The sequence below is a fragment of the Diadema antillarum genome, unplaced genomic scaffold, assembly GCF_040938485.1.
Source record: "Diadema antillarum isolate AM-2024a unplaced genomic scaffold, OU_Dant_1.0 scf00000094, whole genome shotgun sequence".
NCBI lineage: Eukaryota > Metazoa > Echinodermata > Echinoidea > Diadematoida > Diadematidae > Diadema > Diadema antillarum.
In genome coordinates, this window is record NW_027270983.1 from 1,271,143 (window position 1) to 1,296,224 (window position 25,082).

Consider the following 25,082-nt stretch of genomic DNA (forward strand, 5'->3'; position numbering starts at 1 on the left):
TACAGCACTGAATGAAGAAATGTATGCACACAAATTGCTTTTTCACATCAGAATCAGAATTTCATATTTCCGTGTGTTTTTAAATTCACAAAAGCATCCAAATCATGAAAATAAAAGCCTCGCAAAATATTTGGCATATACAGTAATCAACATCAAATTGAAAAACTGCAGATGATACTGGTCTCTGAGGACAGCTTAAATCTTTATCAAAATATAAAAGAAGTTGGTCATCTTTGTCAGTGCTCTATGATTAATTTGAAAAAAAAATTCAACAGAATCATCACTTAGATTGCACCTCGAGATGCAACACAACTAATGCTGCATAGAATCAGGTCTTTATATCAAATCTCGGAGCACAAAAGCCTATGTTCAATGGTCATCTTGAAATGGTCAATCAGGGTCCTGTTTCATAAAACTTGCTATCAGTGACAACAACCACATTTCTGTGCCAAATTTGCTCTTAGCCAATCAGATGCAAGGGTTTCAGTAGCTTATAACAACTAAAACAACTTGTCACTGATAACAAGTTCTATGAAACGAGGCCCGAGGCGGGCTGGTCAGAGATGACCAACCTGCTTGGTATGTTTTTAATGGACAGCTGCAAAGCCATATAATACAATCCATCACGGCATCACGAAGAACATATGTGTCGTCACTTATTCTCCCTGTTCTCCACATTCCAGGCTAGAGCTGTCCACTCAGACTGACCTTAGCCAAGGACAAGTACTGGGTGGATGATTTCTCGCCCTTCTCGTACAAAATATAGATATATTTGTAGTCAGAGATGTCATTGGGAATGGCAGTCATCGTGCTGTAACCACTGGCCTGAGGCCAAATGTTCAGAGACCCTGCCCATGATATGCCGTTGTCATAGCTCCATCGCAGTGTCATGTTTACACCTGGATGAGTCGGGATACAAGTGAAACAGAAAATGACAGATTAGGATTAAAATGTGACATTATTGAGCTTGAAGGAGTCACCATCAAATCAAAGGAGACATCATCAAATCGAGACATGACATCACTGAGCCTGAAGCAGAGAATCCAAACAGACATCATCAAATCAAAATATGACATCACTGAGCTTGAAGGAGACATCTTCAAATCCAAGGCAATATCATCAAACCAAAATATGACATCACTGCACTTGAAGGAGACATCATCAAACCGAAATGTGACATCATCAAATCAAAATATGACATCACTGAGCCTGGAGCAGACACCATCAAATCCTTGCCAGATCTTTCCTCAAAATTATATGTGGAAACTTTTTTATGATGGAGAGGAATACTAAAGCAGGTTGCTACATAACTTTTTGTTACCACTTGCCTGGTTGGGCAAGCAGATTTTTAAATTGTTGCAGAACATGTGCCCGAACATGAATTTTTACAAGTTAGTGTACTTGCCCGAAAAGAAAGTTCAAAGATATAAGAAACTGATATCGAAAATCACTTGGAAAGCCAAGGACTTGATAAAACCGAATCATTTGAATACACAGCACATCATGACATGGGGAATAACAAACTTGATTCGTGTGTGTTGGAGTTGGATTGGTGGGACTTTTTCACACAAGTGTTGGGAAGTAAAGATGGCTTTAAAACTTTTTGCTTGCCCAATTCGGGCAAGCATTTTTTCTCATTGTTCCAAAACACTTGCCCGACTTTGATTTTTACTTGCCCCGGGCAACCGGGCAAGTGCTTATGTAATGCCCTGCTAAAGATTTGCAATGAATTTATTTGGACCCTGAACAAATTCCGTTCGTTATTCTTGGTACAAAAGTAAGCAGATTCTCAAGCAAAATGGAGTTCAGATTTGTATTTCTTTTTTAAATACTCTAAGGGGTATTACCATAAGATTTCATACACAATGTTGGGAGACATTGTTCTTCAACCAGGCAAAAGTCTGTCATGTTTGCCAAGGGATCAAACCTTTAAGTCTGAAACCAAAACTTGGCAATTCACATTGTTATTGGACACATCAAAACCAAGCTTTTCAAGATGTCTGATAATAAACAACGTATAATAACAATGTAACCTGTTATCACAAGTGATAACATATTATCCATTAGTAATTAGATAGACACAGTGACACTGTCCATATGTATCATTTTTCAGATCTAATCTAGTGCTAGGAAAACTCTTACAAATTCTCTTTTATCACAATGTCTTCTGTTTGTAGAGAGATTATTTTTATCCGAATGTTTAATGGAACTCCTCCTTTCTTCTATTCTTAAATATGCAGATACCATTGATATAAATGCACTAATTTGTGCAGTTTTAATTTCTGGCTTCAAACAACAATATACCACATTTAATACTGAAATCAAAATCCTGAAAATGACATCGAAAAAATTCTTTATCAGAATTTCTTCCTTTAAAAAAAAAGAGTTTAAATTCAATTTCAATAGGTTTACAATATTCTGTTTTTGGTAACTTATTCCTTTGAATAGATATAAGTTTGAAAATACAGAACCCTTTCTGAATCTAAACAAAAGATTTGTTTTCACTCACGGCTGCTTTCATTCTCTGGATTAGTGAAGAACAGAACTCCATTGTGGTGGAGGACTGAAGCAGCCACTGCAGGGTCAACCAAGGTCGTGTCAAAACGCAGGTCATCCACCTTGAAGGTCGATGCCCCATCGTAGCTCATCATGATCATGCGACAGTGACAGTGGTACTGGTACTGGTTCCTCACGTTGACCATGATTGATCCATCGGGCAGTTCTAATGGCTGATTGAAGAGAGATACGAGCAGAATAGATTCCTTTTGAAAACACTCTCATGACTGTTCCACTTCAATGCATTTGTGCTATACATGTACCTGTTCTCAGCTTCTTAAATAACTGAGCCGATACAACTTATAACATTGTTATTCTTAAAATATCAAAAAGATCTGAGCAACATATTACACTGAATATGAATCCTCTGGTTGTATAAAACTTTTCATTCAGAATACAGCAGATGCACAAATAATATCTTTTCTTAAATAATCCAGTTTATTTAATTTTCTTTTTCCTTTTGCAATTTGCTATGAGTTACTTGAGTACGTTCCAGTTTGTGTTCAAGTGTTTTTCCAGCTTTTATTCCCCTATCAAGTATAATGCAAACTTGATGGCACTCCTCACACACTGTTCATGAAGTTTGAAGATTCCACATTCCACAAAGTCTGAAGTAATGATAAAACCATTTCAAAACAAACATATATCACAATATCTTGATCACTACATTTGTTATAACAGAACTGTGACTAAAAATACCTTGAAATACTTCTTGCTGCTCCCAGCACCCATTCCTCACCCGCAGACCCATGTTCTTACCTGGCATTCGTCTGGTACAAAGTCACCCTTGACCTTTGCGGTATTGTAAGGGATGCCTTTGATCTCCCCTCCATATCTCCAAGTATCACCATGGTCATCACTAAGAAGACAGAACATCCCATCGCCTGGCAACGTGGAATGCCCACATACAATCAGTCGACCGATATTAGGAGCATACTTTTTCTATAGTTTGGAATGAAATGGGAAATATATCAATCATAAGAATAGATAGATTAGTACCTACTGCATACACCATAGGTTGTTTGGACATTATTTTGACAGAGTTGCAAGTGGCTGAACTCACGATAAGAAATCCTACCACTTTATTGAGAAATAAGTCCTTGTAATCATCAGACTGATGTCTCAAGTGACTTATCCAAGTATTTTCTTCAAATGCTGGTAACACTATGTTTCTATTTTGACGAAGAAAAAAATATATATACATTAAATTACTGAGTACAAATAAAAAGTACAAGTGACTTATCCAAGTATTTTCTTCAAATGCTGGTAACACTATGTTTCTATTTTGACGAAGAAAAAAATATATATACATTAAATTACTGAGTACAAATAAAAAGTACAGCATTGAGTCATACACAGTCCCTCATAAAGCAGGAGATATACCTCTCTTTTGAAACATGTATGTGTGTACTTGTCAACTTTATTTACGTTTGGATGAAGTTCTTTGACCTTTGACCAAGAGGATTTTATTTTTCCTAACCTTTTTGCATGACAAAAGTAATAATAAATCTAGTTTTGGTTTCTTACATTAACTAATTTCCACAAGACTTTCTTCACTGACGTTTTAACTTATGCTGAAATTGAACATCGCCCTTTGACTTGACACATACTGTATGATCCTTTTTCTCTCTCTGGATAATCTTATCCACCAAAATTCTGACATGATACCTTTAATTGTTCAAACATATCTTCCAACTCAATAGTTGTCTACCTATCTAGAACATACAGAAAGATGGGCAGACAAATATACAGCTAGGAAATATGATGCCTCCAGCAGCTGTCAAGGGCAGAAGCATGAAAGGAAAGATGAGATTGTGGATAGTTAAATAAGAATGAGACAATAAGGCAGATAGGAGAAAGAAAAGGTGGTTAACCTGGATCCCATAGCCTGGGCCTGGGGCGAACATCCTCGTGCCGATCTGCTTCGACAGGTTGTACGGCTTGCTCCATGATATGCCGTCATCCACACTCTTGATGTAGTACTGGACGGCCGTGTCGCACTTGTAGTAGTGGCTACAGATCTGGAAGAAGACAAAGATGGTCTTTGTGACGTCGTCGACTAGGACGGCACCCAGGCTGAGTCCATCCGGCAACTCTCCATCATTCAGGACAAACACTTGGGGCTGCCATGAGAGACCTGTTCAATAACAACAAAATAATGCAATAAGCCAGTTCATAATCAGCTCATGTGCACATTTGGAAAAATGATATTTTGTTTTTCTCAGTAGTTTAGGCACTTAATCAATTATCAATGTGACATAATGCATAACATTGCCCAACAGAACAATTTATGAAATTCATGTTCAAGCAAAGAATGATCTTGCATAGACCATGTAACTGGAATGACCCATTAGTTTACACTTGGAGATGCATCAATTCCATTGTTTTGTATAGAATTAATATTTCTAAATACCAGGCTTGCTATCAGGTAAATGTGCTGGCAAGCACCATTAGACACATTTCATGAATGACCATTATATAACAGATGCTTGTCTCAGTAAATCAAAACAAAGCAACCAAAAGGAAATCTCATTTACTGTAGGTGTTCATATGAGACCATGATAGATGATTTAACATAACCGATAATCCATATTTACTTCAATAAATGCCTTTGTAGTTCTATGCATTCATCATCAGTCCACTATAGCACTATTTTCTCTTTTTGTCACAACTTGCATTCTTAGCAACTTTCTAAGGGGCCTTACACTCAGAAATCAAAAAAAAAAAAAAACTCAAACAACACAAAAAATGGGCTAGGTTCCTTATTTCACAGTTAGGAGATCATGCATTCTTCAAATCAAAACTAACAATTTCTATTTAATTGTTGTTGTTCTTGTTTCCTGGGCAGTTAAGAAGGGCTGGTTAAGTGCTTTCAAGAGCTCTTCTATCCTACTTGAAATCTCATAATTGCATGTAGTTTCATATCTTGGATAAGAATTTTGAAGCACTCATTTAACTGACTAAAGAGATGTCAGATTCACATTATTCGAGAAAAACTCAGATCAAAATTGAAGATTAACTGCCATCACACCTTTGTCCTCGGACCTTCTCATTGCCAGGAATTTTGGGCCAGCATCTGATCCACCATTCTTCCTGGCCTCACAGATGGCGAGGAGGTTGCCCTTAGGGGTGTAGGAAAGGAGCGGGATGCGGTAAATTCCTACGTTTTGTTGACCACTGATCCAGAGCAGCTGCTGGTCCATCACAATGGGGCTCACCTAAAGGGGAAATCAGAGATCAACATATGATATATCAACCCACTATGGACTGCAGGGCTGCCAACATTGGAAACTAGTTGAGAGTGAGACTGACATAGGCTAATGCTATAATTTAGGAGTCAAAATGAGTGAGATCAATAGAAATGCATGCAAATGAAACAAAGTTTTAGAGTGAGAAAGGACCAAAATGAGTGAGTCTCACTCTCAATGAGTGAGAGTTGGCAGCCCTGGGACTGGTACATGAGCCTCTGTGACTAGTAGGGAAAGTATAGTTAGTACATGCTTTGAACTTGAAGAGAATTGGGAATTAATAACCTCAAAAAGAAGTTAAATCTAACTCATTAATTTTATGAAACCACATTTCTGTGATATCTTTTGTTAATTTGATTACTTCTATTCATCTTAAGCATCTCATGATGTAGACTTTAATTTCTTTTTCATCTCACTAATTTGAGTCCTTTGTAACCAGTACATGAATAAATTCTTTCAGCTACTACTATGTCTGCAAGATTTTCAAAAGCAACATTTCTTTTCCTTTTCATATTACACAATCAGGTAGAAACATTTTACAAGCAAGGAGAATTCACACAGAAAACTGTCATCAGTTAGGGATGATAAAATAACAGGGGGTTATAGCGCAGCTTCTACCAAACTCTAAAAACACATCACATTACTTCCCATTACTTTGGATATTGTTGTTGAAATACTCATGACAGCACCATATCCCTTCACATGCAACATTGATATAAATTTAATTCAGTTCTTGTGAGCTATGTAAATAAAACATAATAAAATTTATGTGATTACCTTTGAATACTCCAAAAAATCAGCTTAACATTTTATAGATCCAAGTAGATCTATACACTTTCCTTTTGCTTTGTTTCCTTTATTGAATATGGATTTATATATGCATATGGTTATCGGGACCTGACTTTATACTATCACAGAATTTATGAATGATCCACACTTTTCTTTCATTTTTTTTTTCTAAATTGTTTTGACGGGGATGCGAGCTAGAACAGATTTAGTCTTTTAGAGACTAGAAATACAATCTTGGCTAGTATCTTTAAATCTAGACTACCGGTATAGTATTTTACCCATACTATTACTACCGAGTATTTTAGCCTATTCAGGCACCATTCGTTTTTTTCCTTTTTTTTTTTCTTTTTTTTGCGAAGTTAATTCACTTCCATTCAAATAAATAACTAAAATTTAAAAACAATGATTCAATTGAATTTGATAAATAATGTTAATATCAAAATTACTGTACAACGTGACATGAATAATTCCTTCCTTTATTTATAACAACACCACACACAGGCACACACACGCAGCGCGCAGTTGGATCTAGAGCTAGATACCGACCGCCTAGCCTGACCAGACACTGTGCTGCGCACAGGGTCTGACATGTGTTAGTGTTTCAACGTTGTAAACGACCGTCACTATTGACGGCAAAATCACATAAAATACCTTTTATTTTGTATGATTTTAAGAGTAATATAATTTGCAACACTTACCTACAGCGTATTTTCCTGATGGTTGAGTTGAATTCGGCGTTTTGTTGGTATCCAGACCTTATTGTTGAATTTTTCGGAGTAGATCGTGCGGTGGCATCTTCTCCTTCGAGAGCTTCACAAAAGCAACAAACTACCACGCATGCGCATTCAGAAGTGGTTGCTTTTTACGTACGCCCGTGCGCCCGTGCGTTTCATGTGTTACGTAAAGCTTGTAGTAGATCCGCGCGTGCTGCACCGGCAATGATTTGAACTTTTTTAGTCGGGGTCATCCGACTATCTCATCACTTCCGCCCCGACTACCTACGTTGTAGTATACGAGAGTGAATGCCATTCATATAACACGCAGATGAGGAGTGAAGCAGTAAGGACGTTTACAGACCTGATTTCAGCCATAGATTTCGGTAAGTTTTAGACGTAATTAAACAAAAAATCGCATACCGGTTATTGAATGATGGTCATAGATTACGATAATTCCTTATATTTTAGTTTTCCACGATTAATAAAGATATTCATGAAGGAAACAGTGAACGATAACAACGTCCGCGAAGGAATAGAGGTGCAGCGCTGTCGCTTCGCGACAGCGCTGCGTGTAGTTACCGACCGCCCGACTACCCAAGCCGTAGGCGTAGGCATAGCCCGACAAAACGTCGTGCGACGCACGGCCATGTGTACAGCGACAGTGCTGTGTACTACCGTTATCCAGTACAAAAACTTGCGATAAATTTTTAAGTGTGGGACTACGCATATCGCATCCACATACAGTGTATAAAAATGCAATCCCCTGGCCCTTCTGATACCGTGAATTTGAATTTAATATAAACGTGGTTTTTTTTATCTTACCGCTGCTAAACCTGCATTCCATGATATAGCAAAAAATGTCGCTAACAGCAACAGCTTGACAACACACCCTTGATACATTTTAGCCAAATCTGTGGGACATCGCAGAGGTAAAAGATGCTGACTGCGACTACTAGTACTATAGTAACACATGCTGCGCTATCTACGCCTAGCTCTTTTTGTGTATTGTGATCACATGATGGTAGGTAGGCATGCAGGAGGTCATGTGATGTGTCATCCATCAACAATACAAGCGTAGTCTTCGCGAACCTAACTTCATATCACACATACTAGATTATCCACCACAAAAGAGCTAAGAAAGAAATTAACAGGTGTTTGTTGACTGGTGACACAATAATACTGAAACAAAGGTTTGAGGCCAACTCGTTAGCCATGACTAACAAAAGAAAATACTCATATCCTTTAATTCATAAAGAAATACGGCATCTGATAATGAAATTATGATATATGAATAGTTATTTTTTTTTCTTTAGTAAGGATTGATCACTCGATCATCATAGTCTTTTTTTATCATTCTGGAAACAAGCAATGATAAACTAAATGCTTATTCAAAGGCTAAAAAATGTGAGTGAGAAACATCAATCCGTATTTCCAAGGCTAAGAGCCGAATATTGCATACAAACATTTTGGGTCTATACTGTGGATTCTAAGAAAGGGCAGGTAACCTTTTGATAAATAACTGATCTTTTTATGTAAATATAAACATTAATTCAGGCATTCATGTGACCGTACTCATCCCCTGGGATACTAACCTTGCCATTTAGACAATCCAGATGATTGTCTCCTTTACCGACACATTAGCTCACAGACGGATGCAGACAGACTCCAAGAAGACCTTACCAACATACAAGGGTGGGAAACCAAGTGGCAGATGTCCCTCAATCCATCCAAGTGTGAAGTCCTGAGAGTGACCAACAAGGTGAAAAATGTCATCCATTCTTCTTATTTTCTTCATGGAGTCAAGCTTCCAGTTGTGGACAATGCTAAGTACCTTGGAGTACATATCGACTCAAAGCTAAGCTGGAAGACACATATAGACAACACATGTAAAAAGGCCAACAGCACACGAGGATTCCTTTAGAGAAACCTACATGGCTGCCCCAAGAAAATAAAAGAACAAGCCTATGTGACATAAATTATGTCCGCCCTATCCTTGAATATGCATCAACAGCCTGGGATCCTCACTGCCAAGACCAAATCTGGAAGCTTGAATTAATGGTTCAAAGGCGTGCCGCTAGGTTTACTCTGGGAGACTTTCACCCTCGACACAGTGTCAGTGAATATGTATCTTGCAGAAAGAAGGGCCCAGCTGATGGGTGACTCATCATGCTGTTCCGCATCTTGCATCAACTGATTGCTATTCCACCTGAACCACCTTACATTTATCCGGTAACACGATCATCTGGACGAAAACCTACTCAATATCGACAGCAATTCTGCAGGACCTCTGGCTTTCAAAACTCCTTCTTCCCAAGTGTCATACTCTTCTGGAACCAGCTCCCCATCAGTGTGACAGCTGCTTCTTCCCTAGAACAGTTTAGGAGGCAGCTGGATAGGTGCGTCAAATCTAGTTGGAAGAGGAGCTAATTTTACTTGCACAAAGAGCACTTTTTACTTTTTATAGTGTATATTACATTAATTGCAACAAAACAGCATCAAAACAATGCAGCGTGGCACACTAGTTTCAGCACTGCACAAAGTACGAAAATACTCTTCCCAGAGCTCAGTACTTCACCCGGAAGAAGAAGAAGAAGAATCAAAATAATATTTGTCAGTCTTTTGTCAATTTTACCCTTAGTAGTTTTTATCAAAATATGTCCCTCAACAACCAGCAATCAAGAACAGCAGGCCAACATCATTAAACTATTGGTGTAAAATAATGATAATAATAATAACAATAATAATAATAATAATATAATAATAATAATAATAATAATGACGATGATGATAATAGCAATAATAATAATAATAATAATAATGACGATGATAATAAGAGCAATAATAATAATAATAGTAATAATAATAAAAATAACAATAATAATAATAATAATAATAATAATAATAATAATAATAATCTATCAGAGAAAGGAGGTAATTTACTTTGCTTTTCTGAACTAAATGATACGCAAAATCTATAGTATGGAAGTATTCTTGTTCATAAACATATTCACCGTGATTACATTCCGTGATTGGAGTTAAAGAGAAAGTTCACCCCAAAATTTAACAACTTCAAAAGAAAGAAAAAAGTTTCATTCTGGAGGGAATGATACAAAAATGACAAGAATCGGTAAGAAATAAGGAAGATATGACGTTTTGAAATGTCACTATTTTTTTTTGAAACATTTCTTGACCAGTCCTTATGTACATTCAAATCAGCAAGTTAACGACATCATGCTCTCTCAATTTCTTATTCATTTCATATACAGAAATGACAAAAAAAATCATATTTCAGCTGTATAGATATAAAAACTTGTCTTAAAAGCACTTAAAATTACAATGAACAAATATTAACTCTGACATATCTCGATTTGGGGATAAATGTCGGATCTTGTCTGCGCAAGTTTATAATTTGTCGGTTCCCGTGCACGTCTTTCGTGGAGAGCAGCTGTGGCGTCACGTAAAATGTTCATCTTGGGATTTTCCACGTGTTGGACTTCGAATGTTCTTAAAAGCAGAAGGAGTCTCGAGTACGCCATTTGTAGTTCCAACAAGGTTTTATTAACAAAAAATTTCTGCCCGCCTCGGGTCTTCGTCAGTGTATACAATGATCAAGATATATCTGAGTTAACATTTGTTCATCGGGAACACATTTTTATTGGTATTAGCTAAAAATAATATTTTTTCCGAATTTCGTATATAACATACATGAAAAATTTCGAGGGTATGACTTCATCAACTCGCTCATTTGAATATTTTTTATAAGGACTGGTCAAGAAATGTTTTCCGAAAAAATGTAAAATTTCAAAATGTCTTATCTTCCATGTTTCTTATGCGATTTTTGTATTTTTAGCATTTATAGGGAACATTTTTCTCTTTCTTTTTAAGTTTATCTATTTTTTGGTGGATTTTTTTCATACATTGAGATATCTTCAAATTATATGTATACACACGTATACATTATTTTGAAGATATGTAAGTCACTTAACTTCAGTCTCGGAATGTACTGGTGATAAATTTGGTTATAACAACACTTGTCGTTTAACTTTGGAAACAGTCTAAATCCACTCGCTGCGCTCGTGGGTTTAAACAGTTCAAAGTTCAATTTAGTTCAATTCAATAGTTTGTTTATTTCCATCATCAAAAAAGAAAAAGAAAACATGAATCAAAGCGGCACAAGTTGTCAATTTGTCTTTCGTTAATCAGTTTTTTTTTCGAATACAATATAAAGTATATGCACGAATTATGTCGTTAAAACAAGAAACAATGTACACTTTGTCATGGTAACCACAAAAAAAGTAAGTTAAACTCGTGCATCCATTCTCACCTATCCACTCTGTCATGTGCATTATTTGTATACTGAAGCATCTCATCTTCGATTTGCCCTATGCTTCGCGGCTTTTTAAATGGCATATGATAATTATTATGAATAACCGGTGACACGACATTATTTTGCTCCTGCAACAATATTGCTCCGGTCTTATTTTCTCCAAGGTTTTAGGGTTAGGGTTGTGATAGGGTTTTAGATTCAGTTTGATGTGAGGATTATAGGATTAGGCTTGGGGTTATGTTTGTGGTTTATAGAATTTATGTTTTTGGCTTTTGAATAGCATGCAGATATTTCATGGGAGCAAATGTCGCAGGAGCAAATGTCATGGAACCTGAACCACATATATCAAATACAAAATGAGATGGCAACCTTACCTGGCATTCTTGATTGTATAAGCTTGAATGCTGAAGACTGAATTCTAGTGAAATTGGCATTCATGGCTAATCACCTGAGAACAAGACATAACTCATTACAAAGAGACATGATGTTCTTCGTTGCCGCTTCATGACCACTAGTGTTCAGTTTGCAATTTTCTAATAGTAGACCTTCGGTGTATCCCATATCTTAAGATACGTTTTTTTTTTCTCCTCCGATGGCATATAATTATTAGAAACGGGAGAAAAAATAGATCAAACTCAGATTTCAAAACTTTTTTGCAGAGTTTATGATATATCAAGGCTTGATATTACAGAAGCAGTTGTTTCAGTTTCAGTTTGTTTTCTCCACTTGTTTTAAAGAAATCAGCATAATAAGATAAGCAATCATGACACATTAAATATCAACAATTAAGAGTACTCATCAGAAAGATATAATTATGTGAATAGTATATGTAATAACATGGCATATCTTTAGGTATATACAGGTTGAGGAGACCCTTATCGATAAGCAATTCGCTTGACTTCGATAAAGGCCTCTGGGTATTTTCAATGTCATTTGACCGAGGAGAAAAACATAAAGGGAACATAGTAGACAGAAACAACTTTAAGGGACAACAAAGGGGAAACCCGAATAAGAAAAGTTAAGAGAAGAGAAGCTATGGAATATATAGTGTTCAGGAGTTTGGAGCTTTAAAAAAAAGACCAGCTAACTTCACCTAAAAATAAATTCAAAACAATTAGCGGTGGCCTAGTGGCCCAGTTGCCCAGGGAACCAAGAAATAATATCTTGGGTCACCATCATCTAGAAATGAGAATGCTTTGGTGGTCCAGTCGAGCTACCATAATTCTTTTCGTTTGTTTTTTGTTTGTTTGTTTGTTTGTTTGTTTTGTTTTGTTTTGTTTTGTTTTGTTTTGTTTTTTTTTTGGGGGGGGGGGGTGTTCTTTTATGCGCTTTTCTTATCTAGCATTCAAAGGCGAATAACTCACAGCTCCTTGCCTGATAACCGCACGCATTTCAGCTTTGTATAAACCTTCTGTGAAAAGGGTTGCCATTATGATCTCCGCCGGTCTTCACGGCCAAATTCGGCCGAACTATTTTTTTTTTTTTTGTCATGGCCAAGTTTTAGCTAAGAATAGAAGTAGGTATACCCCTATCTTAAAATCTAAGATATATATTTGATATAGTTATTTCGTGAATATGTGAAGTGATGGAAAGATCATGTTATTACGTCTCAATATTCAAAATTACATTTGCTAGACTAACTGGGGCCCATGTACAACAAATAATTTGCCCCAGACAATACTAATATAATACAAACGTATAAATAAATCTTAGAGATATTTAACAAGAATATTAAATATACCATGATGTCTCCACAAGGGAGCTCATATCGTCTCCACGAGGGAGCTCATAATGGGCGTCTCCGCAAAGGAGCTCATACAGTCTCCACGAGGGAGCTCATATAAAAAAGAATACAACTATCAAATATGAATTATTATTAAAGTAATGTTATCCAAAACCAAAAAAATAGTTATCATGTCTCCAAAAAAAAAGTTAATTTAGTCACAGCACATGGTATTGGAAGCCATTTATCTTATATCTTCCCATTTGTACGTAATTGTCATTTTTATGATTGTTTTGGTATCTTTTTCAATGATTTAGTTTTTAGTGTTTTTCTGTCTTACTTCTTAGTCACAGAACACGTTACTTATTTGAAGCACTTTCTTATACTTGCCAAATTTCACATTACCATCATGGTCTATTGTATTATGTCATCTGTAATGTGATTACTTTTTTGTTTTGCATTGTCAGGCCACCATATATGAGCGTCGGGCCTCGTACACAGATGTATATATATCATATAATACAATAAGCAGATAGATAGATGTAAGTGCTAAATGAGAGTAAAAGCAAAATTAATTGACAGTCTTATCATGTCTACTGTGTGATGTCATCAAATTTTGCTCATGTCACATAATACACATTGTAGATGATTTATCTCATTTATTTGATATTTTAAGATCTGTCTGAAGGCATTGTTAGTGCTGGTAAGGATTGCAAAGATTCAAGTGCTCTCTGTTTCTACCATTATTTTTGTTTTGACCTGTGTGAGATTTTACTCCTCACTGCTCATGAGTAGCTCACTACAGATGTCGGAAGTTATTTATTCTTGAATCTCAGATCGATTTCTTCATCATCATTATAAATATAGGGATAATTCATCATTAATGTTGTTATTATCATTACTATCATCGTCATCATCATCATCATCTTTAATACTATACCCAGTACTATACTATACTATCATCGTCATTACTACTATTGTGATCATTATCAATTATTGTTAGTGTCAACGTCATTAACATCTTCATCATTTGTCATTGTCATAATGGATTCATTTGTTCATCATCTTATCTCCTCGAGAAAAGAATATTGTATGAAGCACACATCCTCAAGCTGCACACAGTTACAAACACATTGAATCAAATCAAGTTTAGTGACTATTTCTTCTAGTGTCCCCAACGAATACACTGAGTAATTTAAAGTAAAAATGAGGAATAGAAACCACTATTTGTAATTGGACGTTGTTTTCAAGTTAAGCACAGTGATTATACAAGCCGAATTAATCACTCATTTTACACTTTGTTCATATTCTTCAAATTATGTCATACACACACACAACACACACACACACGTTCCCTGGCTTAAATCATGGTAATAATGCTGCTTGAGAGAATATCCGCTGGTTGCAGCAAAGTGCATTTAGCAGGTGAATTCATGCCATGTATGTAGATTTTAGGGTCGGGACCGGGGCAGATGGACAGGCGCAACAGGTCGAGGGGCATTCCCTCCCCTCCTCCACAGACCACCAATGTAAACAAAGTACATGTGCAGAATTAAAATGGCCTTTAAATGTTGCCAATTTGAATAAACTGGCCGTTCTTTTAAACCTCCTTTTAGCCAATATTATCATTGGTTGACCAGCAAAATAATTAATATATCAATTAAATACCTTTGTAACAACTGTTTGTCATACGATTAGTTTTTGTATGGTTCTATTAATAAATTACATCACAAAGTCTAAAGATCCTTATCAAATACGTAAAAGGTAGGAGTTGTCTACTGGTGAGGTAGGTGCAGGTCACATGAAGAAGCCGCTAATCTCTCTCCAGAGGTACTACTGAGTTGTGACTTGTAATTCACGTTAAATTCATGATGAATTTCTCGACTGACGACGACGATGGAGACTTTTCCTTTTCCTCGAACCAGAGCGGAGGGTAAAACTTGAAATTTCTATACTCGTTTGTAGTTTAGACATGATCTACGTTTCACAATGTTTGTGGTTAGCTGCCGAATTACACAGCACAGGTCGCCGCCGTACGCGGTATACGCGGTATACTAGTACATCATACGGGGGTTATGTACGTTACGTGTGTGCTGGGGGCGGAAAATCATCGCAATGGCCGGTGGCCCATGGCCATAGGTTATCATGGAGTGAATAGATTGTAACCTTAGTTTGTGTTAGAACCTGAAATGGCTCAAGAGATGCGGTGGAGAACGTGATGTTTCACTTACAGAGACTCCAACCCAAAGCACCTTCTGATCTGGAGATTCTCCCGCCTGAAACCCCTAGCAAACGGGAGACTCCAACTTGATGTGTGCGAAGCGCGAAGTTCCTTGCTAGGGTTCTAGATGCTCTCTTGTGCTATCTAAGGCTTATTTTTTCAACATACGATAGAAATAAGTAAGAAATCCTTTCCAACGGGAGACAAAGAGCCAGGGCGGGAGAAATTAAATCTCAAATGGGAGAACGGGAGATTTTGCAAAAATGGGTTTTCGGCGAGAGATCTCCCGTCGAAAACGGGAGAGTTGGAGTCTCTGCACTTATAGGATACAGTGTCAGTAGGCTGTGCAGATTTTTACACAGTACAAGGAGGGGGATGGTATTGCTTATTGTCTTTATGATTATCACTTTGGGTAGATTCAATCATGGATGAGGAATGTGCTTTCGATTTTTAATGCACATTTGACGCTGTTTGATGCCTTGCGTGAGATCAGTGCGCAGTGTAACATTAGACTGAGATGAGTGTCAGATCTACTGTTAGTGTTAGACATAGAACCATTTTATGGTGACAAGATCAGAAAAGAAATTTTTAATGTACTCTTATCAGTAATTTATACTGTAATTTCACCGAGTGATTGCCATATCATGCATTCGCCATACGTACGTTGTACAAGTGCGTGCATGGGACACCGCAGTTACAGCTGTAAATGGCGGAGTTTGTTGCCAGGCCGGATCGGTTTGCTACAGTATATAGCATAATAAACTATAGTACATTAGTAGTGACCAGAGAGCCTACAAGTGTAGGTCTCTTTTCCAAATGAATCATTCAATATTGTGAGGAGCCATTGCATTTTATGGCACAGTAAAGATCAGAAGACCCACATGGACTCTCAATTTTGAGGTCCCTGCATGGAAAATGGTTTGAGGCCTCTGACACGTGCAGTTCCCCTTAGGCCATATGTACAGTAGGTACATATATACTCATTGCCTTATTCTTCATCAGAGGAGATTTCAAATGCAATTAGTCCCTCGGTAGCTTGCTGACAAGCATTTGAATGCTTCTTCTTCTTCTTCCAGATGAAGTATAGTGTACGGTCCTCTACCTGGGCAGAGTACAACATATTTTCGTGCTTTGTTGTGCAGTGCTGAAAACTTTCTTCCGTAGCCTTAGTGGCCGTATAGAATAAACCAATACAAACATAAACAAGCACAATCAGTTTCAGAAATCAATATGGATGCTTGTGGACATTTCCTGCAATTCACAAAATACCCCACCACAACATACTTTTTGTTACATACATACACTTGTGCAGGCTATTGGTCTATCCAATGTAACATTACATGTATGTTAATTCACTTTTACATGTATGTAAGCTTGTTGCCTTAGATGAATTTTGATTGAAGTGCAGTTCAACTCAGTTATAGTGCTTATCTATGCTACTGTGACACTCTCAACATTTCCTTTCAGCTCCTTGATTGGATGGAGATGTTCAACTTTAATCCCAGGTTGTTGGGTGTGTGTTTTTTTTTAACACTTCACAAGCTCTGTTTTGAATGCAAGTGATTGCTGCTTTCTAGTATAAAAAACCCGTCATATGTAGAATAAGTGATCGTTATTAGTCTTTTATTGTACAACTTCCAGGTTGTGCTTTAAAGGGAACAATTACTGGTTTGCTATTGAGTCAGCAATCAAAACAGACAACACCATGCTATGAACTGCACAGATCCTATCCTGTAAATGACATGAAGAGATTTGAGTATGATAAGAAGATGACAGATCTACAGCTTACAATAGTCACATGTTGGATCAGAAAAAAAGGGGGGTTGTTTTAGGGCAGCGTCATGGACTATCAACTTATAATTAATGATAATAATTGATATGATTTATATAGCGCCAAATCCACTCTGCAGAGTGCTCTAGGCGCGGAAGGTAGAGAAAGTGACGAAGTAAAAGACATACAAATATCAAGTACATGTAATGAGTAATCAAATTGAGGCTTTAAACAAGTGAGTTTTTAGACTGCTTTTAAAGGAGTCTGATGAAGAACAATTTTTAACGGCTGAAGGTAAGTTATTCCATAAGGTGGGAGCAGCATGGCCAAAGGCACGTGTGCCCCATATTGTAGTGAATCTTGGAATTATCAGAGAACCGGAGTTGGATGAGCGTAAAGATCTAGCAGGGATGTAATTATGGAGTAAGTCAATGTTATACTGAGGAGCAGCGCCCTGAATGCAATGAAAAGTCAAAAGTAAAATCTTAAAAATAATGCGATCTTTGACTGGTAACCAATGAAGTGATCTCAAAATAGGGGTGATGTGAGTGTGCTTCTTGGATAGTGTGATGATGCGTGCTGCCGCATTTTGAAGCCTCTGTAGCATGGAGAGCTGAGTTTGTGGTAAGTTAAATAAGACAGAGTTTCCAAAATCGAGCCTAGAGGATATCAAGGCATGGACTAATTTTTCGGTAGAAGAGCGGTTCAAATATTTTCTAATGAAGCCGATATTACGAAGTTGGTATCTTACAGATCTACAAATGCTAGAAACTTGATGAGACATAGTCATATTACAATCTAGCATTACACCCAGGTTGCGACAGGTTTGGGACACACTGATTGACATGCCGGAAAAAGAGATGAAATTAATGTCAAGTTTACCTAATTGTGTCTTCGAACCAAACATTAAAAACTCAGATTTATCCGTATTCAATTTCAAAGAATGTGAGTTCAGCCATGAATAAACATCGTTCATTGCATTCTCAAGCTGACTCAAAGCATGTAAGGCATCGGCCTGGTTAGGTTTGAAAGACAAATACAATTGAATGTCGTCAGCGTATATGTGATAATTAATTTTGTGCTGGCGCAATATGTGTCCCAGGCTAATAAGATAGATGGAAAACAAGGTGGGCCCGCCCACAGAGCCCTGTGGAACACCGCATTTGAGAGGCATAGCATTTGATTTACAGCTGTTGACATACACTGCCTGTGAATGGCATGAAAGGTAAGATTTAAACCATTCGTATGCCTGACCTTTTACACCAAGAGATTGGAGGGTGTTTAACAAAATTGCATGATTAACAGTATCGAAGGCGGAGGACAAATCAAGTAAAATCAAAGCAGTGACATTTCCACGATCCATTTCCTGTAGGATGAAGTTCGACACATTGAGGAGAAGGGTTTCTACGCTATGGTAAGGACGATATTTATTATCTCTTATCTTTATTATTTCTTTCCACATTTATATACAATGTATGCAATTGCATTGACATCCATTAACGTTTATTCAGTGTGATCAGGATCTTTGTTGTTAGCCTGTTTGAAATGCAGTCTTAAAATGTTTAATCTTTGTCTTCTTTTTTTACATCTGTCTCTCCTGACAAGCTGACACTGGTTTTCTTCCTTTAACAAGCATCATTGAGTGCCTCTTTAATATCCATGGTCTCCATCAACTAATGTTTTAGGACCCCTATCATATGCTACTGTAGAGTTGTTATTTTTGCAATAAAAGCAAGAAAGGTTAAAGTTGTGCATCATCTCATAATTTGGTTTGGCAGGGCAACATCCATTGTATTGCTGAAAACATTTTTTTTTCCCTCTCTCGCTTGTTGTGATACCAAGTCAAATTTACCTACAATGTACTTTTGTATTTTTAAGGTATTTTTTCTGATGTTTGCATTAGCACTTTGCCATTGGATAACTTTCAGTACATTACTGTATGTCACACCAATATCTATTCAAAGAATGCTATGTAACATTTTTGTGGTTGTCTCTTGTGGCAGACACACTTTGATTTCACATGGTTCCTTGAGACCGTGGCATTGTCTCTTTCCCCACACTAGAACAATACATAGTGACTGCAACATGGTTGCCAGGTACATGCCACACTCGTGTGTTGCCTCAATAGAAAAACTTGACTGACAGTCAGTTAGTTGTCGGCTGTCCGGTTTCCTCTTCAAAAGAAAAAAAAATATGGTGGTGTTCTTGATCTTTATTACACTAATGTAATTTGTTCTACAGTAGGTTAAAAAAAAAAAGAAACCTATTCTTCTCAAGTCTGAATTAAATTATAATGACAATGTGGTTACTAAATAACAACTACAAGTACAACCAAAAAAAAAAAATATATATATAAAAAGGGTACCAGTCCAGTTCATGTAAATTGTCATGTATCTTTGTACATATGCTTTTCTGAACCACTGCCAAATTCAACATTGTTAGAAAACACTCAACTCTTGCCAGACACTTGATATTTGACATTTGAAACATTTTAGGAAGTGACAAATACTGTTATTAAGGGGCTGGGATGGGAACTTATTCGTCATTCGTTCTCATAATTTGCAACATTAGTGATTTCTGTATGATAAGTATTAAAGACCCGATAGTGTGGGGCAACATGGGTAGTCCAGTTACATTGACCTTCGTTTGCTGCCCACAGGGGTACATCATAAAACCATGGGTAGTGCCTGTCATGGTAGACAGCGAATATTGTGCATTGAAATGTACACTCAGTAATGGTTGACTCCCGTCAAGATTCCTTAGCTGTATTACTTAACCGTACATAGAGATCAGTGATAAAACTATACACTAGTCATTATGGAGATTCTCGGATTTATCTGAGCAGGGCCAGCCTTCTCACTCCATGGTATCCACAGGCTACTAGGTCTGTAATGGGATCCACCTATTGTAAGTTTTTAAGTTACAAGTCATTGACATCTAGTCTCAAAAGCAGCTATATAGGGCAGATAAACCTATGTCAATACGGGTCAGTTACACACATTTTTGTAATTCAAAATGCATAAAATATTCATGGCACACAAAGACTGTGACATGTCTATTTCCTATAGAATCGTTTCATAAGCAGTGCTTCATGGCATGTGATTTGCTCAATTTGATATAGAATCTATTATAAAAAACTAACAAACAAAAGTACTACGGTTGGAATGTGATATTACACAACTGCACTGCTCAGGAGAAACTTCATCAGCTGTTTCAAAAAAGAAAAAAACTTAAAAGGCAAAATTTACCTCAAGGAGAAATTGATATTCTTTGAGTGTGATGAAGAGCAATACAATGCATTGTTGAAAATTTCAGCAAAGTTGGAAAAGATTTTGTGGACAAAAAAGCTAGTATGTTACCATCAGTCTCTTGAATTTAACATTTCATATAATTTTGGAAGGGTTATTCAAGTACCATGATTGTTTGGACAGCTTGCATAATATGCAGTTGGCAAACAGACTTTTATGCAATATCACATTTTCTTATTATTCCTCATTATATAGAAGGATGTGATGTACAATGTATGTTATCAAATATCTTCCAAGAGAGTAAAATTTTGACCTGCATACAGTGAAAAAGGATGAAAATATCAGTAATCCACTCACTACGACTATTTCCACTGATGGTCATCAGTATGCTGTTTATTATAACAAAAATCAATCTTCCCACTGCACGCTGGCTATAGAAAATCATAGGATTCAGTGCATTCTTTTTTGAACTTGAGAAATCTACATCATCCATTTGCTGAACAGGCTTTGATGAGAAGCACCATAGAAATACATGTAGAAGTAGAAACATTACTGTCTGCTCTTGTTGTAACACCTGCTCATTGTCATGATGCCAAAATAATTGTAAAATAGTGGATATTTTGGATTAGTGCCCTTTTTATGCAATCAGTAGTACAGCTTTGATTCATGTGGCTTTTCTATAGAACAATACAAAATTCTACAAAAATCTGTATTAATACACCTGTATATTATGTTCTCACACAAAGGCCTTTTGTGAAATTCGTAATTTCATTATACAAGAGTATCAACTGAAACTTCATATTTTAGACTGATGTGCATCGACCACCTATTAAATATTTAAAGCTAATATTCTGTTGTAAATAAAAGCATTGTTAATGCATCAGCATGCAAACCACACACAAAAACACCATTCGCATGCATGGGTCAGATTTGTGTCACATAGCTTCAAATGCAATTTTTATCAAATTCGTCAGTATGTGCTTCCTGTCACTCCATGTGAATTCCAATTTGCAGTTTATTTCACACTTTTCCTTGAACCTGGCTGGCAATACACAGACAGACTGTGTGTAGATTATTTTGTACAGTGCACAAAATTGTCTGAAGCATAGGGCAGACGTGTACCTAATGCTAAGTGAGCAAATGTCAGTGTTAACAGACAGCTACATATAGATGTGTTTAATTCTTTGAGGATGTGAGGAGGAGGATCTAAATGAAATCTCGTCTTCCACTGGAAACAAGCCAAGGGCATTTCCCTGACGTCAGAATTTTCCTGCCCAGTTTTATGTTCTGAATACATGTAGTGTAGTCTTGGGGGAAATCATCATTCAAGTTCCACAGACCACTTTTTTTGTGGTTTATTGCTGTATCTGTTGATCACACACTCTCTCTCTTTCTGTTGCTATAGATTTTACTGTTTAGTTTTAGTGTTTCATAAGGTACAAGAGTAAAAAGGTTCTCTTTCATTGAAGCAGTTTATTGTTCAGAAATGATGTATTTCAGTTGAAGAATTTTAAAAGCCTCACAATGGCTAGATTTATTACTGATTCTTAACTACACTGTAGGCATAATTTACCATTTGCAGATGAAACAAAAACCTAGCACTCATGCTTAAAAATAGTTCTAAAATATGAGTTAGGGATAGAAACAACCACTGTAAAAATTTGAGTCAGTAAAATCGATGTTAAGTATTGTTGAATATACAAAATGTGAACAATAGTTTTGATAAAAATGTTTCCAGACTAAACCGTCTCCAGTTACGGTTTATTGAGAAAAATACTGATATCTCCTTACATTTTAGGCTTTATTGCAAAAAATTTATATGGTAGGATGTTTTGTGGTACAACAGACTTACGTATATAATGCATCGAATGTGATATCTTGAACATTTCTTTAAAATCACTGCTCCCAAAGGTAAACAGGACCTTTAATATACAACACTTAGTACAGACTGTAGAAGGTTGAAGTTCTTTTTCCTCTATCAAGTTAGTAAAGCTTTAGAGTAAAATATCCCGTTTGCGGCAGTTTAAGCATTGTTAAGGGTTTTTCCAACTTGTAAACAAATCAGGCAAATTATTTTCAACCATTTCATATATCATAGACAAGATTATTCATTAACGCAATTGTTTTCATAAAAGAAATTTACCATTGACCAACGCAGTTTTCATGATTTACCAGGGCAAAACCCGGCACAATTTTCGCCGATAAGGGCGATATGCGACGTAGTATTTCTGCTTGCGGCACGATGTACAATCCCTATGAGCTATGCAATGCGCGCGTGCTCCGCGATCTTTAGCTGAACACCTTCACATGTCTCGCGAACATTGCGTAAGCGCCAATTCCCATTGCGAAAGCACGTGAAAATAGTGGGCGCACATGCATTGGCCGCAAACAAGATCGCAATTCTGGCGGTGTTGTTGATGTCTTTCTCGTGTTTTTCTCATTTTTTTTCGATGGTAACATCCACTTTCCGAAAAAAATGGTGGCCCACATCGGCTCGCGAAAGTTCTATTTTACGTGAGGATATGTTTTCAAAATCCATGAACATCGAGAAAACGACAAAAAATCAAGTTTCTTGGACCATTGTTTCTTAACTGTTATGTTAAGAAGAACCGAAAATTTCATTTTGAATGCGATATGTTGTCATTTAGGTGAGAAAATTTCACTTTCGTCAAAGATCGTGCCCATTTTATCGGTTGGTTTTTGTTGATTGCTAGTGTGTTAGTATATGTGTAGTGTGCATGTAACAGTGCAATGCAGTGTTTAGCGGTATATTACCGTGTATGTTGTACCTGCCGCTTACTGACGCAGTTACTCTATAAATTTCTTTGCGTGATTTTGTTTTTCAGATTTAATGAATTTTAACCAGTTCCTTTTATAGTCATTCACCATTATGGGATACAAAAATTTGTATGTGGATGCATTGAAGTTCAGAGGTGCCAATTGAATGATCACTAGATGGTGATTTTTGTAGCTTGTTCTGTGTTTACATTGTACCAGGACTAAAATATTTTGTAAGTCAAGCTGGACCACCTTTAATATATGTTAAAAAAAGTAATAAAAAACCAAAGAATTAATGCTTTCCCACCCTGTAGGAAAATATCATTTAGCTGAACAAGCAAGCCAAGCTTTCTCTTTCTTGTACTTACAGACATGTACAATGTACATGTAAGATTGGCACATGTCACAGTTTCACTTCAACAGTCGCAATAGCATTCTTGATCTTGTTGAGATTTGGATATCATTGATATTTTGCCAAGTTTTACTTTGCCAACCCAGAGGTCATGCATTGTGTATACACATGTATGTAGATTCAATGAGGTCTTTCAGAATCATTCTCATCAATATTGACTGGATATATCCAGTCAATATTGATGAGAATGATTATATATTGAACGTACACTTTGTGAGTAGTGCAATAGTACAGGGTGTTACAGTTTTTTTAAAAGAAATTACTCATGCATGTTATGGATGAAAACAAAGAGATGCACAATATACAATACCTCCCTCCAATGTCAATGTCTTTCAAAGATTACTTCAAAACAGGTCTTATGTCTTCAATTTAGTGCTATTGTGTTGGTGGTTTTTTTTTCTATGATATTGTATTTGTGTATGGGATATACATCATATTCAAATCCATTTCTCTACAGTACCTCTAGTGCAATTTAATTCTAGTCATACATTATAAATTGAATCTCAGAAAATTCAAGCACTGTTGAAATATTAACAAACTTGGTTCTGGCTCGATGTTAGAATATATTATACTGTAGAAGCATTCAGCATTTTAAACTTTACTAATAATAACAGAGTTTAATATGTACATATCAAGAGCAAAGTAACTGGTTTTACCCTTTATTTTTATTTTACAGAGAACACAAGTCAAAGCTGTCATCCCGCATTAATCATTTATCCTCTTAACATTGTTCATACAGTACATTAAAGGACAAGTTCACCTTCATAGACATGTGGGTTGAGTGAATGCAGCAATATTAGTAGAACACATCAGTGAGGGTTTGAGCAAAATCGGACAATCCGTTAAAAAGTTATGAATTTTTGAAGTTTCTGCTCAGTCACGGCTGGATGAAAAGACTACTATAGCTTGTGATGTCACATGAGTACAACGATATAAAGAAAGAATAAAGAAAATTCAACATATTTCCATTTTTCTCGAATAACAAAAGAACACTCGACTTCTCTCTTTCAGAAGGCAGGGGGAATAATATTACCCTTAACATACGTCAGTAGCAAGTCGAAGAAATGTGCACTTTATTCAAAAAGTAAAGTTTTGTGAAATTCTCTTTTTATTTTCCTTATATAGTTGTACGCATGTGACATCATACACTCTAGTAGTCTTCTCTTCCAGCAGTGACTGCGCAGATACTTAAAATATTCGTAACTTTTGAACGGATTGTCCAATTTTCCTCAAACTTTCACTGATGTGTTATACTAATATTGCTGCATTCTCTCAATCCTTATGTATATGAAG

At 36.6% G+C, this 25,082-nt stretch overlaps 2 protein-coding genes across 2 annotated transcripts in view; one reads left to right on the top strand and one right to left on the bottom strand.

Annotated features, from left to right (window-relative positions):
* Positions 1-646: 646 nt before the first annotated feature.
* LOC139718455 (sialidase-1-like) lies at positions 647-8,197 on the bottom strand. Its single transcript, XM_071629926.1, has 6 exons — positions 8,132-8,197; positions 5,588-5,774; positions 4,431-4,693; positions 3,316-3,498; positions 2,510-2,729; positions 647-899 (listed from the first exon to the last, which is right to left on the bottom strand). The coding sequence occupies exons 2-6, from the start codon at positions 5,757-5,759 to the stop codon at positions 685-687; spliced, it is 1,053 nt and encodes a 350-aa protein (XP_071486027.1). The 5' UTR covers positions 5,760-5,774; positions 8,132-8,197; the 3' UTR covers positions 647-684.
* Positions 8,198-15,208: 7,011 nt separating this feature from the next.
* LOC139718436 (FK506-binding protein 15-like) overlaps positions 15,209-25,082 on the top strand; it is a 150,014-nt gene continuing 140,140 nt past the window's right edge. The window contains exon 1 of the mRNA XM_071629907.1: positions 15,209-15,292. Within this exon, the coding sequence (XP_071486008.1) occupies positions 15,228-15,292 (65 nt within the window). The 5' untranslated portion in view covers positions 15,209-15,227. The remainder of the gene's footprint in view (positions 15,293-25,082) is intronic.

What these genes read in the sequence shown, in the direction of transcription:
- LOC139718455 (XM_071629926.1), bottom strand. Translation starts at nt 5,759, where the DNA reads ATGGACCAGCAGCTGCTCTGGATCAGTGGTCAACAAAACGTAGGAATT. An exon ending in TTGTACCAGACGAATGCCAG is followed by an intron (nt 2,730 to 3,315) that starts GTAAGAACATGG and finishes CTCTTCAATCAG; the next exon opens with CCATTAGAACTGCCCGATGG. An exon ending in TCCAGAGAATGAAAGCAGCC is followed by an intron (nt 900 to 2,509) that starts GTGAGTGAAAAC and finishes CGACTCATCCAG; the next exon opens with GTGTAAACATGACACTGCGA.